This window comes from Taudactylus pleione, unplaced genomic scaffold (genome assembly GCF_031769625.1).
Source record: "Taudactylus pleione unplaced genomic scaffold, aTauple2 ptg000282l, whole genome shotgun sequence".
NCBI lineage: Eukaryota > Metazoa > Chordata > Amphibia > Anura > Myobatrachidae > Taudactylus > Taudactylus pleione.
In genome coordinates, this window is record NW_028284684.1 from 12870455 (window position 1) to 12888399 (window position 17945).

A 17945-nucleotide genomic window follows, 5' to 3' on the forward strand; every position below is an offset into this window, starting at 1 on the left:
CAGAAGATTCTTAATTTCTGCAGAGCGGACAGTCCAGGGGACGTCCGCGCTGCCGCTCTGTCACCTTGGCAGCGCCGAGATGCCAGTACTGATCCGGGGATCCCGCGAGGATCCCTGGAATGCGGCCGGGCGCTATGGGGAGCGGAGAAAACGGCGGGTTACCGCGAGTGGTGACCCGCTGGGATCAGTCCGATTCCTCCGGATGTGGGGTACACCCAACTTGTTGCAGGAGGAGAAAACCATTAAGCCATCTAAGCATGCTATGGTGTCATCGCAGCTCTCAGAGTCTGAGATGTCTTCTGATGACGGAGAGATTGCGGATGTCTCTAACCTGAGTCCTCTCCACTGGAGATGGAGACTCGTTTTGGGGTTAATATTCCTGCTTTGGTGTGGACTGTCACAGCCATCTGGGTCATAGAGGATGACAAACCAGCTCCTCTGTTCAAGCAGGCTCGGTTTGTACAAATAAAAGGGCTACTTCTGCGGAATTCCCTTTATAAGATCATTTAGTTGATCACGGGCTACAGCCTGGCGAATGCTTGGTAAGACGTAACAACCTCAGAGAGGTTTGGCTGAGTGTCATCCATTTCCCGAAGTTCATGGAACGAAATGGAACACATCCCCTGTAGTGAATTCACATGTAATCCGGTTACTTACCAGTGCTACGTTACCTATGCCTTCCATTTCTTACCCTTCCCTCAAATGCTTCTGGGGTTCATATGGCTTTGGTTTTGGTTGGTAACATAAGAGATGCAGCCACTTATATTGGGAGGCTGCTCTGGTTATCAGTCTCCTGACTTCCAGTGTCTCGGCTGCAGCTGTGTCTGATCGCCGTTTCCTATGGTTGCGTTCTTGGAGGGCGGATGCTGATTCCAAGAAAGGCTTACCATGATCGTCATACACTGGGGAAGTATTGTTCGGTCCAGACATGGACAGGATTGTGGACACGGTAGCAGCGGTTAATTCTGCGTCTCTGCTTTCGGCTGTGGCTTCAACAAAGCCTTGCACCTCCTCCTTTCGATCCTTACGTCCTCAAGGTTAGCCCACAGGTCAGGAATTCCCAAGGCCATGAGCTTCCAGATAGACTGTCAAACCCAAGAAACAGGTCTGGAGTACAAGACATCCTGCTTCCAAGTCTGAGGATAAACCCTCAGCTTAACGGGACGGGACGGGCTCCCTCTGGGGGATCCCAGGGTGGGAGAAGCCGACTTCTTTAGTTCACCCAGTGTTAGTGTCAGACCACTGCAGACACCTGGGTAAGAAAATTAGTCTTTCAGGGGTACGCCCTCTCCTTCCGCAGAAGACCTTCCCATCAGTTTTTCTGCACAGGCCTTCAGTCAGACAAAGACAAGGCCTTACAAATACAGAAGGCCGTATAATCTTTGCTTCAAGCAGGAGTCATAGTACCTGTCCCCTTGCCCCAGAGGGGAACGTGTTATTATTCCAATCTTTTTCTGGTTCAAAGACCGAACGGATCCCATCAGCCTATCCTCAATCTCAAGTTCCTGAACATATTCCAATTACTTCGGCTCTCCAGCGTTTTCTCAGCTTTGCTGTTCTGCAACAACATTTCCAGTTTCGGGCTCTGCCGTTTGGCCTTTCTACCTCAGGTGTTTACCAAACTTATGGCGGTAATGGCAGCCCATCTGCGGCTGCAGGGGGTCCGCCTGTTACCCATACTGGACGACCTTTTACTGTTGGCAGGGTCTCCAGAGGTATTTCACCACCACCTACAGCTGACAATATCTGTGCTTCAGGCGCACAGATGCCTCCACAGTAGCCGAGTGTCCATCCACTCAGCAATGTAGTTACTGGGATCCATGGTATCGACTTTCGACATGGTGGAATATGACCAGTTTCATTCCCGGCCTCTACAGAAATTGATCCTCTCCAGGTGGGTCGGCTTACACCATCGGATAAAGGCACAAACGATGGTGCTCTATCCGGAGGTGCTTCTATCTCTTGCTTTGTGGCTGCAGACGGGCCACCTCACCAGGGGGCGCTACTTTTTGGATTCCGGACTGGGTCCTCCTGACGATGGACGCCAGTCTCCGGGGTTGAGGCGTAGTGACAGGTCCACACTCATTTCATAGTGACAGGTCCACACTCATTTCAGGGACGTTGGACAGCAGAGGAGTCTGCCCCGCCAATCAACATATTGTAACTTTGGGCAGTCTTCAGTGCCCTGCAGCAAGTCAGACTCATACTTTACGGAAAGCCTGTGCAAGTTCAGGCAGACAACACCACGACCATGGCTTACTTCAACCATCAAAGAGGAACTCGAAGTCAGGTGGCAATGACAGAGGTGTCACGCATTCTGACATGGGCGGAAGGTCAACTCCCAGCCATATCGGCAGTGTTCATTCCAGGAGTTCTCAATTGGGAAGCGGACTTCCTCAGCCGTTAACGACGTGCATTACCAAGAAGTGTTTCAGCTCCTATTGGACAAGTGGGGCCTTCCGGACGTGGACCTCATGGCCTCCCGACACAATCACAACTGCCAGTGTACGGGTCCAGGAAAAGAGACACCAAGGCTCTCTTGGTAGATGCTCTGTCAGTCAAGTGGACCTTCCAGTTTGCGTACCTGTTTCCTCCAATCTCCCTTCTTCCTCGAGTACTTAGGAAGTTCAAACAAGGGCACTGTCCTGCTGGTGGCTCCAGCGTATCCCAGACGTGACTGGTACTCAGATCTTCAGAGTCTCTCTATTGACACTACGTTGCTGTTGCCTCAACGTCCGGACCTGTTGTCTCAAGGTCCTTGCCTTTGCCCGGACCTGGGTAACCTGTCTTGACGGCGTGGCTCTTGAGACATCCCTCCTGAGGTCCAAGGGTTTCTCTGGCTCTATGGTTAACACCATGCTCAGAGCACGTAAACCAGCCTCTGCCAGGATGTACCACTGGGTGTGGCACGCCTACTTTCAATGGTGTCATCCCAAAGGTTACGATCCCCAGGTGTTTCAGATATCCAGAGTTTTGGCTTTCCTGCGGGCGGGATTGGGTCTTGCTCTCCGCCTTGCCTCGCTGAAGGTGCATGTATCTGCTCTTTCAGTGTGGTAGGATTGCTCCTTTTCCTGATATCCGTACTTTCCTCCATTTGAACCCCTGGACTCAGTGGATTTCAAATGGCTTACAACTAAGACTGTTTTTCTTCTGGCTATTGCTTCCGCCAGAAGAGTGTCAGACTTTGGGGCTCTCTTGCCGTTCCCCATTTCTAGTTTTTCACCGGGACAGGGTGATGCTTCGGACTCGCCCTGTGTTCCTTCCTAAGGTGGTTTCTAGTTTCCACATTAATGAGGAAATTTATTGTACCGACCTTTAATTCTCTAGACCTCTCGGCAGGTGAGGCCTCAGGATTTATGTGGACCGTACCAGTTCCCTTCGGAAGTCGGACTCCTTGTTTGTCCTCTACGGATTCCACAAGAAGGGATGGCAAACAAATAAACAAACTTTGGCTAGATGGATTCGCTTGATGATCTCTGAGGCTCACACTCATGAGGGCCTTCCAGTGCCGCCCTCTGTTACTGCTCATTCTACTCTGTCTGCGGGTCCTTCGTGGGCAGCTCGCCGTGGCGCCTCGGCTGTTCAGCTTTGCAAGGCGGCCACGTGGTCTTCTGTCCAGACCTTTCTGAGGTATTATGCATTTGATACCTTTGCCTCTCAGGATGCTTCCTTCGGGCGGCGGATTCTCCACTCTGCACAGTAGCGTCCCCACCCTTAAAGGGACTGTTTTGGGACATCCCCAAGGTCTCCCTGTGGAGCCTATGGACCCTGAAGTAGAAAATGAGCGATATGGTAAGAACTTAACTTTATCTCTTTATACGAAGTCCATTTGGTCCATGGGGCACCCACCCTGACTCATCTGTGCTTCAGATGGGCTTCGCTCTGGTCACCGGTTTTTCGTTTCCTGTGTGAGAATGTGATTCTTGAGTGTTCCAGACTTTCTCTCTTTTATCCTCCTTTGGCTTGCTACAAAACTGAGATGCCTCTGGCCTGGGGCGGGGTATAGCAGGGAGACCCAGTGCATCCTGGGAGAAAACATTAACTGCGTGGTGCCCGGATGACTCCATCATCACCTATACCCCAAGGTCTCTCTGTGGAGACTATGGACTTTGTAGAAAGAGAGATAACAAAGGTAAGTTCTTACCATATCTGTCATTTTGTTGCGGATCGGAACGATGGATCGCGCAGTGCATATACCCGATTTGCATGTGCACGATGGTCGTTCATCGCATCATCCCATCTGCTGTGCTGAACGGCTGATGTGATGATGTAATGAACGGCCCGGTGCTGTTACATGCAGCATGTAACAATATATTGAACCGTCGTACACCGGATCGTCCCCAGCAGATGGGGCAATGTAGTGCTATTACAAGCAGTAAGTAACGACGCATTGCTCTGTCGTACAATGGATCATGCATTGTGTACGGCAAGCACATTGTATTGTTATATTGCATTGCGCAGTCGCTGGGTACACACATTGTATAGTGAGTACCTAGCTTTAGTGTTAGGATAGCCAGCTTCATCTCATGCAGTGGCTGAACAAACACTGTTCCTGGCCATTCTGTAAATCATTTTTCTTTTCCTTTTTTTTTTTTTAACTAGTCAGAAACTGAGCTGTATGATGTTTGTAATGATTTTGGTTATTGTAGGTGTTTCTTCCATTGAGCCCGAGTGGATTCCTGCCTTGCTCCCTCAATACTGTCACTTTGGAAACCCTCTGGAAAACCCTCCCTCATTTTATTGCCCAGATTCAGGAACTGTGAAGTGCCACAGAACAAGCACCTTCTGTACGTATACTGCTAAATGTTTGTACAAACAGTGTTTATGTAACTGTTGTGCCACATTAACCTTTTCACACAATTTTACATTATAAAGATGATTTGCATGAAAAACTGATGTTTTTAATTATGAAATGAATGGTGGTGGCTGCCTGCTAGTGTGAGCTCCACCATCACTAAAGCATGCAGCCACCAGTTGTTGATTACATCCTGCATGTCCTGGGATGGGGTAAGATCCATTTCAGTTAGGTTCTTGGAAATCTGATTGCTATAAGTAGTGTTCATATTTGAATGTCTAATGCTGGGTACACACCTGAATTATATATATTGTTCGTTTTGTGCAACGAACGATATATCGACGGTGCATCGGCGGGTGTGTATACCTGATAGGTCAGTGAACGACGTCGTTCACTGACCTATCTGTTTGGTCCTGCAGCATAGCCGATGATGATATATCCAGCAGATATATAGTTTCATCTGGCTGTCTTTACGGACGACTGTACAGAATGTCGGCCGCAGCAGCCATTGGATGTGACATCACAAATGGGAGGGCATATTCAAATCACTTTGCTGGCCACACACACAGAGCGGATGATTGATAAGTGTGTATGCACTTGCCAATCGTTAGATTGGTGGGCGGGCCAGTCAGGAATGTATTCATCTTAAAGGACCCTCCCAAAGAGAGCCTTCTGTAAGACCAGCACAGATACTAGTATTGGGTGTCCTGTGCATGGTAAAGCCAAATGATCTATGCTGACATGAATCTAGTAGTAACTCCTATATTAGTTACTGTTTTGAAGCCAGATTACACTACATCTATCAGTGATGAATAGAAGGGATGATTCCAAAGTAAATGTCTTTCTGTATTATGTTGCCTAACAGTTCAATTTGTAATACTTTATCCATTATAGATCGAGTCGGTTGGCAGCTTCCTGCGGTTGTCGTTGATTACCCAGAAAGCCTAGAGCGCTACAAGTATTTTGCCAAGTTTTTGCTTGAAGGGAAGGTATGAAAAAATTAGAAGTGGTAGAACATCAAAGCTGTATATAAATGATGACACTGGAATACATTGAGTGTTAGAAATCTTTTTTTTTTTTTTTTAACCATTTAGTTTATCACCCATAGGAAAATGCTAAATACTAATTTCTTCCTTTAGGTAATCAAAAAATTGGGCTCCTACACTCATATTCTACTGTCAAGTCCCATAACAATGCTTAAAACGTGGGCCAAGTAAGTGTGCTATAAATATACTAACAAATATTAATGTTACAGTAAGAGTTTACTGATATTTCTGATGGGATGTAGTCAGCTGAAGGCCGCTGGTCTAAATGCCATCGCTGATATCCCGACAAGGGAGTTAAGATAGGCGTTGAAATGCTGACGCCTATCTTAATCCCGACGCCGGAAAGCAGACGGACGGATGTCTGAATGAAGTAAGTCTGGGGCGCCTGTCCTCTTAGCTGCGGGGGGTTAGGGTTAGGGCAGTCAGTGGGGTTAATGTTAGTTTTTTTTTTTTTTGTCTTTTTTTTGGGGGGGTTAGGGTTAGGCACTAAGGGGGGGAGGGGTAGGTTTAGGCACAAAGGAGGGGGACCTAGCCTAACCGTTAGTTCCTGAACCTATCAGAAGGGAGGGTTGGGGGGGGGAGGGTTAGTATACTTACCCGACCCCTGTCGGGATACCAACCAACGGGATGCCGCTAGTGGTATTGTGACAGTGTAATGCCTTGAAACACTGTCATGCGGCAATAAAGGCCATTAATAAATTGTCTGTTTAGAGTAAATGGTACAAAAAGATCTGTTATTCTTATTTTGATATGATTTTATTTCTTTTAATATGATCTTTTTGATTTTATTACCTTTAGGCTCCAGCCTAGAACAGAAATTTTCCTGAAGGCCTTAGTTTCTAAAAAGGCTGACAATCTGTGTTCATTACTGGCTGCGTGGAAAAATGACCCTAAATGTAAGTCATTGTCATTTTGTGGAAGGTTATTTGCCCAAATCGGGCCTGATTCTGAGGTGGAGGCAAGTGGAAATGTAGTCAGGTCTCTTGGATACCTGTATACTGCACCTGCGCCTAAGCAAGAAATCTGTGACTGCGCGTGCCCCAGATCAGATATGTACACACGGACTAAGTGTTTTAGTGTGTACAGGGCACACTGTGTAAAAATAGGCATTTATGGGTGGTAACTGGGAAGCGACCATGTGAACTCATGGAATTGTGCCATCTCATGGGAGTGTCGTCAGTGAGTATGCCTGTTTCTTTGCTTGATCATTGTGTGCATATGGACATTGAAGACCTGTTTCAGATGGGCCTTTTATACCCAGCATTGGGGTGGGTGCAAGCCCAGAATCTAATGATTCTGGTTGCGACTGCGGGCATAAAAACAGTGGGTGGGATAAGCTTCCATATGCAGACCGACGGATCTTTAGTGTACATGGGTGGATCCTCCTATTACCGCGGCCGAATGGAAGATCGGACGCAGATGCACCCAACTCAGAATCAGGCACATGGGGGTCTAATTAATAAATCATTATCATTTTAGCTGGGGAAAGTTACATAAATGCGGAGAAATCACTGATTTCTCCGCCTTTTTCACTTTTCCTTGCACATTCCTGCTGCTCCAGTGGATCCTGTGCAGGAACAGTATTTCTATAGATAAAAGAAGCAGAGCTTTTTTTGAGAAACCTAATTCCATCTAGAGATGACTCTACATGCAATCTTACCTATAGAAATGGAGAAAAGCCGGGAAGAGGCATTCTCGTCCTGCTTTCCTCCACTGCCCCGGCCAGCTCCGTCACCTCTAAGCACCCGACAGGTCCCGCTCCCCCATCGGCTACCTCTTCTCTGCTCTCCCCAGCAGCTTCTCCGATCAGTGGCGGGCTGGCATAACCAATGCTGATCAGCACATGCACAGACAATGCAAACAAACTTGATGCTTGAAACCTCCTCACCCGGAACAGCCCTTGTGCTTAAATATGGAGATAAAAAACAGGGATTCTTTTTGTGCTGCTGTTTGCTTTGTTTATTAAATAGACACCATAATCTTATATTGCTTGATTAGCTTACACCTCAATTTTTGTACAGTTTTTTTCCTGCTCACTGTTTTTGATGTATTTTGTCCTATATCTCTATAAGAGGAAATACTATTTTTGGTACTGAAAAAGCAAAATACTCTTGTGTTTCAGATCTTTTACATGCATTTTGTCAGTGGATTCCTGAAGCTGTACACAACGATGTATCCAAAGCCTGGCCTCCAGTCACCTGCTGAACACTGGACCACAGTGATCCATAATTACAGACTCTGTGAATAGTTTATATATGGAAGAACATTAAACAAACAAGTGCCTTAAAATCTTAAAGAACTGTAAACATGGCATTGATCTGACGATCTTTATTGTGTTTCCGTAAAGGTGTCATTTCTGTAGTACGGTCTACCAATTATGTGTATATAATACGTTGTTACAATGTAACTCAAGTCACACCATTTGTTATGGCAGTTCTGCATATATCTACAGGTGACAAACATTTTAGATTATTTTCATTATCGAATTAAGGTATTATATATATATTTATGTGAAATTAAAAAAAAAATAATAATTTTTGTATTTATTATGCATCTCGCCGTGTGTGTGTGTGTGTTAGGATAGCTATTTTTAATGGTTATTTCAGCGAGTTGGGTACGAAATCCTGGTAGTCGGGTGCCGCTGGTCAGAATACAGACAGCGGCATCCCAACACCCCTAGGTAGTCACGGTAAGTATTTTTGTAACCCCCTGTCCCTACCCTAATCCTAACTCACCCTTCCCGGTGCCTAAACCTAACACCTCCCCCCCTAATGCCTAAACCTAACCTCACCCTCCCCGCACCTTAATCCTAACACTCCCTACCCGATGCCTAACCCCGCTACCTAACCCTAACACCCAGATACTTTGGGATGGCAACGGAGGTCGGGATACTGGTGCCGGGATCTCAACCTGTTTTCGTCATCGGTATTCAGACTGTCGGCATCCTGCACGCCAGGATGCTGACTACATCCCATTCCAGCCAATGAAAAAATGTTAGCGTTTATACCACTGACACAGCAGTGCTAATTCATTACATCAGTGAGAATATATATTATTTATATCATGGGAAGTTGTCCATACATTTTGCGATGGTTACAACAGTCATTTGTTTTACTTATAATTAGGGGTGAGCGGGTTTCGGATTTCTGAAATCCGAACCCCCCCGATCCGAGGCCGATCCGAGTCAGGCTCGACTTTTCCCGCCTGACTCGGATCTGAAATCGAGGCAAAACGTCATCATCCCGCCTTCCGAGTCTCGCGGGTTTTGGAACCTATATAAGGTACCCGCGTCGGCGCCATTTTCTCACTCGGCTGTGGACAGTGAAGAGGGAGGGTGGGAGTTAGGGCTGGCTGGGCTGTGTAGTGTAGTGTAGTGTAGTGCAGAGTAGTGTTGTGCTGTGCTGCTGTTGTCCACTACTTCAAAGTCCATAGGGGCTGGCTGTGTTGTGCTGTGCTGCTGTTGTTAATAGGGGCTGTGTCCACTACTTCAAAGTCCATAGGGGCTGGCTGGACTGTGTTGTGCAGTCAGTTCTCCATAGGGGCTGTGTCCACTCCAAAGTCCTGTGCAGTGTCCCAGTCCTAAAGGGGTGCTGTAGTGTTGTCCAGGGGGTGCTCTGTCCATCAGGGGTGCTCCCCCCAAGTGCTAAAAAAATAATATATTTTCTGTGTTTGTGAATTGTGTGCACAGTAGCCGCACGTGCATCAACAAAGTAGTGCCAAGCGTGCGCCTGTGTCATAAGTAAAGGGCCGGCTGGCTTGACCGTTAAAGGGTGCTGTAACCCCCAAAGTACACTCCAGTCCAAACCAAAAAAAAAAATATTTTCTGTGTTTGTGACTTGTGTGCACTGTGGCTGCACGTGCATCAACAAAGGAGCAGCGCCAAGCGTCCGCCTGTGTCCCATAAGTAAAGAGCCGGCTGGCTCATTTCTTAAAGGGTGGTGTAACCCACAAAGTGCACTACTCTCCAGCAAAAATAAAAAAATATTTTCTGTGTTTGTGTGCGCTTTAGCCGCACGTGTATATCAATATAACATAAATGGAGGACCAAACTTTCTCCGATAAAAATAAAATAGGGAAAGATCAAGAACCACTTCCTCCTAGTGCTGTTGCTGCTGCTGGGAGTTGTTCATCATCCCAGAGAGGAAGTAGGAACACCACTACTTTTACTAAACAATTGACCCTCCAACAGTCCCTAGCGATGAGGATGAAGTACGACAGCAGTCATCCTGAAGCAAAACGTATAACTGAGGCCTTGACTGCTATGTTGGTGTTAGACGTGCGTCCGGTATCCGCCATTAGTGCAGTGGGATTTAGACAATTGATAGAGGTAGTGTGTCCCCGGTTCCAAATCCCATCTAGATTCCACCTGCATCCTCAAAGCAGCAGCGACAAGCGTGCGTCTGTCTGTTAAAGGGTGGTGACACCCTCAAAGTCTGCTACACAAACAATAAAAATATTGTTCTTTTCTACTTCAGGGTCCATAGGGGGTCCACAGGGTTGACCTTGGGGTATAGGTTGGGAACCAAATCCGGGCACCACGCAGTTAAAGCTTTTAGCTCCCAGGATGCACTTGGGTCCACTCTCCCTATAACCCCACCCCCAAGCCAGAGGCACCTCAGTTTAAGTTGGTGCCCGGCCGGAATCGGGTCACCGTTTAGTGCAGTGGGGAGCTGATTAGCAGCCCCTAAGCTTTATTTTTTCTAAAGGACAGAGTTTTTTATTTTTCCTTTGGATTCTTCAGAGCGGCAGCGTCAGACTGTCCATAGGACGTCTAAGCTGCCGCTCCGTCACCCCGCTGGCGCTGAGACGCCAGTACAGATCTGGGGATCTCAGCGGGACCCCAGAGTCTGTACTAGCCGGACTCTGCGGGCGCCCAGGACTGCTGCCGGATCCACGGGGAGCAGGTAAGGCGCGGGTCACCGCTTGCGGTGATCCGCGCATTTGAAATGCAGTCCTGTGCCTCCGGTCTCTGGGGACAGACCGGAGGCGCCGGCAGTGGCGGCGGGCCCCCCATACCCCGTGTGTCCACTAGACCACCAGGGACTTAGTGTTCGGTGCAGGGAGCCGGCGTCCCGGGGGTTAATAGCCGGCCAGGGGAGACAGCCTTCCCTGTTACAGCGGCTCCTCCCCTCAGCTCAGCGCGCCTTTCAGTATCTATAGTCTGGCGTCGCTGAGCTGCTTCCTCCGCGGGCCACGCTTCTTCTGAGGTCTCCAGCGGCCATTTTCTCTGTGGTGCAGCAGAGATCTCTGGAGATGGCAGTTGGTCCAGTCCCCCTGCGTACCTCACCATCAGGTCAGTGTACACAGCGCTGTAGCCTTCCCAGACACTGAATCTGGGTAAGTTGCATGCAGTGTAATAGTGCAGTATATTATATGACATGTTTATGTATATATGTATATATCTGCATGGTATGTGACTTATGCTAGTGCTGACTGTACTTTATTCTCTCACCTGTCAGTGTATATCTATCCCTTTCCTTATCTGCCCTAATACAGCTGTACTTGGGGTGGTTCTGAGACCTCACATTTATATACTTGTTAATATTTGTGAGGTTTGTCACATACTGTTGCGTGCTGCACGTTGCCATATTTTGAGTGGAACTGTGTGTTGCATACGCTGAAAATGGGTCCCTGCAGCTAATTTTTAGTTTCAGTCAGGACCAGTATAGCGCTGCTTGATCACAAGGCTTGGTCAGATATGTCTGACCAGGAGATAGAGCGTTATACTGCACCCATTTTTACTATCCTGCAAGCCATGTGCTGCAGGTGTTAGTGCGGAGGATTTAACTCTTAAAGGGTTCTGTATGTGGCGTCATCGGGTGCCGGCCCCTTTCACGACCCCCTTGGGCGGTTTGTTTTCTCGGGATCCTCTTAATTGCGGATCGCCGGGCGGGCCCCATTGTTGTACCTCACTTGGGGTTACTTCACCATACTGCCCTTTTTCATCTCAGGGTATCTCGCAGTTTCTTGCACTCTTCGCCTGTGACACAGACTACCGCTCCCTACAGGGGTTTTTCGAGTATATGAATTCCCCCTGGTGCCACAATAGTCTGTCATGCCCCTTGCAGGGATTACCACAACAGCCACCCTGGGTGGATGTCGTTTTTCTATGAAACGCAAATTGGCGTGGTTGACGCCCTGTGCTTACTTCCCACTTGGCTCTACCGTGAACTGGATACTGTTTTGGGCTCTTTCCCTCTTACACGGGGGGAAGCCTATCTCAAGTATTATTATCCCTGTTTTAGGGCTGGTAGCAGGTCCATTCTGCACCTGTATCATACACCCTCAGTATTACGTGCCTTTTGGGTCCCTGTTGCTGACTAGCGGGTGGATCGCATGGCGGGACTCTGGCTGTTGCCAGATATGAGGTATTACAACAGTGTTTGGTCTCCTGTCCCAAATTCCCTGAGGGTCATCATGAGCCCCTCCTGGGGTGGATGGGCGTGTTACTCGTCGGATTACAGACGTTACTACGCATCCCATTCCTGCGTGGTCGGATTCTTCTGATCCGTAGGTGGTAACTCTGCCTGAAATCAGTATACTCGCTTTCAGGGGTTGTTACCCATCCTACCATGGCGATAGCATGGTTGGTTAATACTATTGCATACTGAGCTGATGCATTTGTAATGTTTTTTCCCCTCCAACACGTCTGGGGTTCAAATGTATTTGGTTGCTCACGTAATATATGCAGTTGTCATAGGTGGACATGCCTATATTGGATACCAGCTCCTAATTTTCAGAGTTCCGGCTGCGACGGTATCCTCCGTAATACCCTATAGCTGCGCTCTGGGAATGCAGAGGTGCAGATACCATCTATAGGGTATATCTTGTTGGGTCCTGACCTTGACAGTGGCAGTACAAATTTCCCGCCGTCAGCTATGCTCACTACGGGGCCTCAGACTATTAAGTCTTTTTGTCCTCTGGGTCAGCCTAAAGGTCTGTTTCTTCATAGACTGTCGGCCTTTACAAGGGCCGACATATCCAGTTCCGAGCAGACCTGGACTGCCAGCCGATCCTGCTTCTGAACCTACGGATATATTGTCAGCCTGACGAGACAGGCCTACCACTGGGAGATGGCGATTTCTCAGTTTGCCCGGTACTAGTGTCTAGTTGCCGCGGCTACGTGGGTAGGAGGGTACGCACTCTCTTTGCTCAGGCGGCCTATTTCCATGTGATGGTACGCAGGCCCTTATTCGGAACAGGGCCTTACAAATCCAGAAAGCTATACAGTTGTTGCGGTAAGCGGAGCTAATTGGGCCATCCCCACTTTCTCAGCGAGGGACTGGTTGTTCTGCTTTCTTTCTGGTGCGGTGGCTGAATGGTCCTCTTTGGCCTATTCTCTGTCTCAATTCCCCGAACCAGTTCCTAAAGCTACCTGGGCTCAGGAAGCAATCCCTATGCTCCATCATACTATGTTTGGAACCTGGGGACTTTATGGTATCACTGGATATACAGGACGCGTGCCTACGGGTACTTACAGAGACCTTACCTCAGCATGGACTGAGGTTTGCTGTATCACAGCACTTACGATTTTTCGGGCTCTGCCTGTTGGGACTGCTCTCAGCCCCACAGGGGTTTACCAGCGTTTTGGATTTTCTGACAGTTCTTCTGTTCAGTATATCCCAATGCTCCTGTACCTGGATGGCCTCCTGCTCTTAGCAGGATCACCGGGGTACTTTACAGCCGGGTCTGACTGACTGACAGGGGGGTTGACTGCAGACGTTTAATCAATGGGGAAAAAGTCCTCCCTGCATCCCTCTCTGGGTATTCTTCACCTAGGAGCCCTGCTGGATTCTCAGAATCTGAGAATTCTTCTGGCATAAGACGGCATCTCCACTCTTCCATTAGGAGTACATGGATGTCTGCGCAGTCGACATATGTCTTTACACTCTGGGATGCATGGTCCACTATTCAGTGTCTGCCTTTGGAAGGGTGGAATGGGCTTAGTTCCATTCCAGGCCTTTCCATAATTGGCTTATCTCCAGATGGAACAAGTTATTCCTGTCTGATCACTGTTCAAACGATGATGCTCTCCCCGGAGGCAAGTCGGTCCCTTTACGGGTGACTATGGCCATCTCGTCCAGGGTATTCTTTGCTAAGGACAGTGTCTGGTTCGCATCCATTTCAGTGCAGTTGGATGTCTGTCGATTCCACCCTGTCAATTAACTGGTTGGAACTTTAGCCTGTCTTGGGCCTTCACTCTGGCATAACCCTTGTTTCCCGGTGAACCTGAAAAAGTTCAGTCCGACAGGGTCAGAACAGTGGCTTCCTTTTTAGCAATACTGTTCGTTGGGTGGCAATGTCAGGTATGTCATACATTCGGACATTGTCTGAGGGTCTCCTCCCGACCATCTCGACAGTGTTCATTTCAGGTGCTCTCCATTGGTAAGCGGGAGTCCTCAGCCGTCACGACGTGCATCCAGGGGACTAGTCTCTTCCCCAAGAGAGGTTTCATCTCCTGGTGAGCAGGGGGGGGGGGGTCCTCCTGAGGTGACCCTCATGGCCTTCTGACTCTATCACACTATGGTGTTACAGTCCAACTCTGGGGATTCTGAAGCAACCTTCAGTGACTCTTTGTCGGTGAAGTAGTTCTTCCAATTTGCGTACCTGTGTTCTCCGGTCTCCATTCTTCCTCGAGGGAAGTGTTTCAATCGAGACGGAGATGCTTTCCTGCTGGTGGCTCCTGATTGCCCCAGATGTCAGGGGTACTTGGTTTTTCGGAGTCTCTCCATCGATACTCCATTCCTGATGCTTCACTGCCCAGACCTGTTGTCTCAGGGTCCTGGGGTTTGTCTTGGACCTGGGTCGTTTGTCTTTGACTGCGTCCCTACAGTGGTCTTACGGCTTCCCTGGCTTTGTCATCGTTGGAATGATTAGAGCACATGGATCAGTTTTTGCTGGGACCTACCACAAACTGTGGCAGCCATAATTCTTATGGTATTATACCTGTCGATATGATCCTCTGGTGTCCAGGATTTCCAGATATTCTGGCATTCCTTCTGGCTGGCTTGGGTTTCACCCTCGGCCTGGCCTTCCTGACAGTGCGGATCTCTACACTGTCAGTATGATTAAGAATTGCTCCGCTCTGGTATCCAGTTCATCCTTTGGAGTGTTTTCTGGATTATGCCTCCATTTGTCCTCCCTAGGGACTCCTTGGGAGTTAGTAGTGGTTCTTCGTTGACTCCGGGGAAAGTTAATGGAACCGCTGGTTGTGATTGCCATTACATCGTCTATTGCTTTGGCTTTCTCTCTTTCTCTCAGGGAGTTTATATCACCCAGGTGAGTGTCGGAATTGGGAGCGTTCTCATGTGGCTCCCTCTTCTGGAGGGCATCTTGTCAGGGTGTGAGTTGCTCTCACCCTGTGTTTCTTCTTAGTGATTTTTAGGTTCCATATTATTCTGGAACTTATGGTGAGGCCATTCAGTCCCCGGTCTTATCGGCTGGTGTGGCCTCATTGACTGTGGTCCGGCCTCTGTGGATTTATGTGATCCGTTCAAGTTCCTGACGGAAATCGGACTCCTTATTGGTGGTCTGAGATTTCTGGTTTTAACAGGAAAGGATGGCCGGCCTATGGCCAAATGTTGGCTGGACGGCCTCGTATGTCTTCTTCAGGGGCCTACCCATGGGTAGGCCTTTCTGTTGTTGATGCTTGTTTTTTCTCGGGCCATGTAACCCTCGTGGGTGGCTCGCTGTGGCGCCTTGGCTGTTTTGCCTTGCTAGATGGCCACGTGGTCTTCTGCCCACACCTTTTTAAGGTTCTAGGCATTGGTTTCCTTTGCCTCTCCGGATGCTTCCTTTTTGGCGGCGGATTCTCCTCTCAGCACAGGAGCGTCCCCTCCCTTGGTTGAACTGCTTTGGGACATCCCCAAGGTCAACCCTGTGGACCCCCTATGGACCCTGAAGTAGAAAACAAGAGATATGGTAAGAACTTACCTTTGTTATCTCTGTTTCTACGAAGTCCATAGGGTCCACAGGGCGCCCGCCCTGACGCACCTGGCTTCAAATGGGCTGTGTGGCTGGTCACCGGTTTTCCGTCTCCCATTTCTGTGAGTATGGTTATCGAGTGTTCCAGTTTTCTCTCTCTTTTTTTCTCCTCCTCCGGCCTTTGGCTACTTACAAACTGAGGTGCCTCTGGCTTGGGGGTGGGGTTATAGGGAGAGTGGACCCAAGTGCATCCTGGGAGCTAAAAGCTTTAACTGCGTGGTGCCCGGATTTGGTTCCCAACCTATACCCCAAGGTCAACCCTGTGGACCCTATGGACTTCGTAGAAACAGAGATAACAAAGGTAAGTTCTTACCATATCTCTTGTTTTTTTTTCTCTGTCTTTGTGAATTGTGTGGGCTGTAGCCGCACTTGCATCCTCAAAGCAGCAGCGACAAGTGTGCGTCTGTCTGTTAAAGGGTGGTGTAACTCTCAAAGTGCTCCAAAAAATAATAAACTATTTTTTTAATGTATTTGTGACTTGTGTGCGATGTAGCCGCACTTGCATCTTCAAAGCAGCAGCGACAAGCGTGCGTCTGTCTAAGGGTGGTGACACCCTCAAAGTGTGCTACACAAACAATAAAAATATTGTTCTTTTTTTTTCTGTCTTTGTGAATTGTGGGGGCTGTAGCCGCACTTGCATCCTCAAAGCAGCAGCGACAAGCGTGCGTCTGTCTGTTAAAGGGTGGTGTAACTCTCAAAGTGCTCCAAAAAATAATAAACTATTTTTTTAATGTGTTTGTGACTTGTGTGCGATGTAGCCGCATTTGCATCTTCAAAGCAGCAGCGACAAGCGTGCGTCTGTCTGTTAAAGGATTACATCGGTGACAGCATCCAAGTAGGCATGTCAGACAGTCCATACCTGTACTGGCAGGAAAAAGAAGCAATTTGGAGGTCCCTGTACAAACTGGCTCTATTTTACCTGAGTTGCCCCCCCTCCAGTGTGTACTCCGAAAGAGTGTTTAGTGCAGCCGGGAACCTTGTCAGCGAAAGGCGTAGGAGGTTGCTTCCACAAAATGTGGAGAAGATGATGTTCATAAAATGAATTATCAACTCTTCCAGGGAGACCAGCCTCCAGAACGTACAGAGGGACCTGTGGTTGTGGATTCCAGCGGGGACGAATTAATACTCTGTGAGGATGAGGATGTACACACTGAAGAGGATGAGGAATCGGCGGATGAGGAGGATGAGGATGACATCTTGCCTCCGTAGAGCCAGTTTGTGCAGGGACAGATTAATTGCCAGCTTGTATTGTGGGGGCCCAAACGAACCAATCATTTCAGCCACAGTTGTGTGGCAGACCCTGGCGCTGAAATGATTGGTTTGTTAAAGTGTGCATGTCCTGTTTATACAACATAAGGGTGGGTGGGAGGGCCCAAGGACAATTCCATCTTGCACCTCTTTTTTTTCTTTGCATTATGTACAGTTTGGGGCCTAGGTTTTCAAACTGCCATCCTGTCTGCCACTGCAGTTTCACGCCTAGATGGGTCACGTGTTTGTGCCGCCCACTCGTGTCGCTTAGCATAGTCATCCAGCTACCTCAGTGCAACCTTTTTGACATAAAAACACTATTGTGAGATGTGAGGTGTTCAGAATAAACTGGAAATGAGTGGAAATTAAGGTTATTGAGGTTAATAATAGCATAGGAGCAGAAAAACCTACAAATTCTGTGATTTTAGCTGTTTTTATGCTTTTTTTCAAAAAAAATACAGATCCAAAACACAAAACCCAGAACCCAAAACACGGAAGGGTGGTTTTGGCAAAACCAATCCAGATCCAAAACACGAAGAAAGATCCAGATCCAAAACCAAAACACAAAACACGAAAAGTGGCCGGTGCACACCCCTACTTATAATATTAAATATCCATATACACACTGACAATGTATGAAAGACCTACTTTTATTAACTTTCTTGGATTTGTTCACTATTTTCCATCTTTCCAGCAGTGCTTAACATTCTAGAGGATGATAACACTTTACACAATATGTTATAATATGGGGCTTATGCAATAATTTATAGCCTGCAAAAAACCTGGAGCGTTATGCAGAACAGAGTTTGAAAGTAAAACCCGTTAGAAATAAATTTGTAAATTAAAACAATACCCAAAAAAAAAAAAAAAAG

At 47.9% G+C, this 17945-nt stretch overlaps 1 protein-coding gene across 6 annotated transcripts in view; it reads left to right on the forward strand.

Moving 5' to 3' along the window:
• Nucleotides 1–8344, forward strand: part of DHX37 (DEAH-box helicase 37) — a 41554-nt gene extending 33210 nt beyond the window's left edge. For all 6 annotated transcript variants that reach the window (XM_088482115.1, XM_088482117.1, XM_088482116.1 and 3 more), the window contains 5 exons: nt 4650–4787; nt 5690–5784; nt 5935–6008; nt 6640–6737; nt 7964–8344. In XM_088482115.1, the coding sequence (XP_088338241.1) occupies nt 4650–4787; nt 5690–5784; nt 5935–6008; nt 6640–6737; nt 7964–8046 (488 nt within the window). In that variant the 3' untranslated portion in view covers nt 8047–8344. The remainder of the gene's footprint in view (nt 1–4649; nt 4788–5689; nt 5785–5934; nt 6009–6639; nt 6738–7963) is intronic.
• The last annotated feature ends 9601 nt before the right edge of the window (nt 8345–17945 follow it).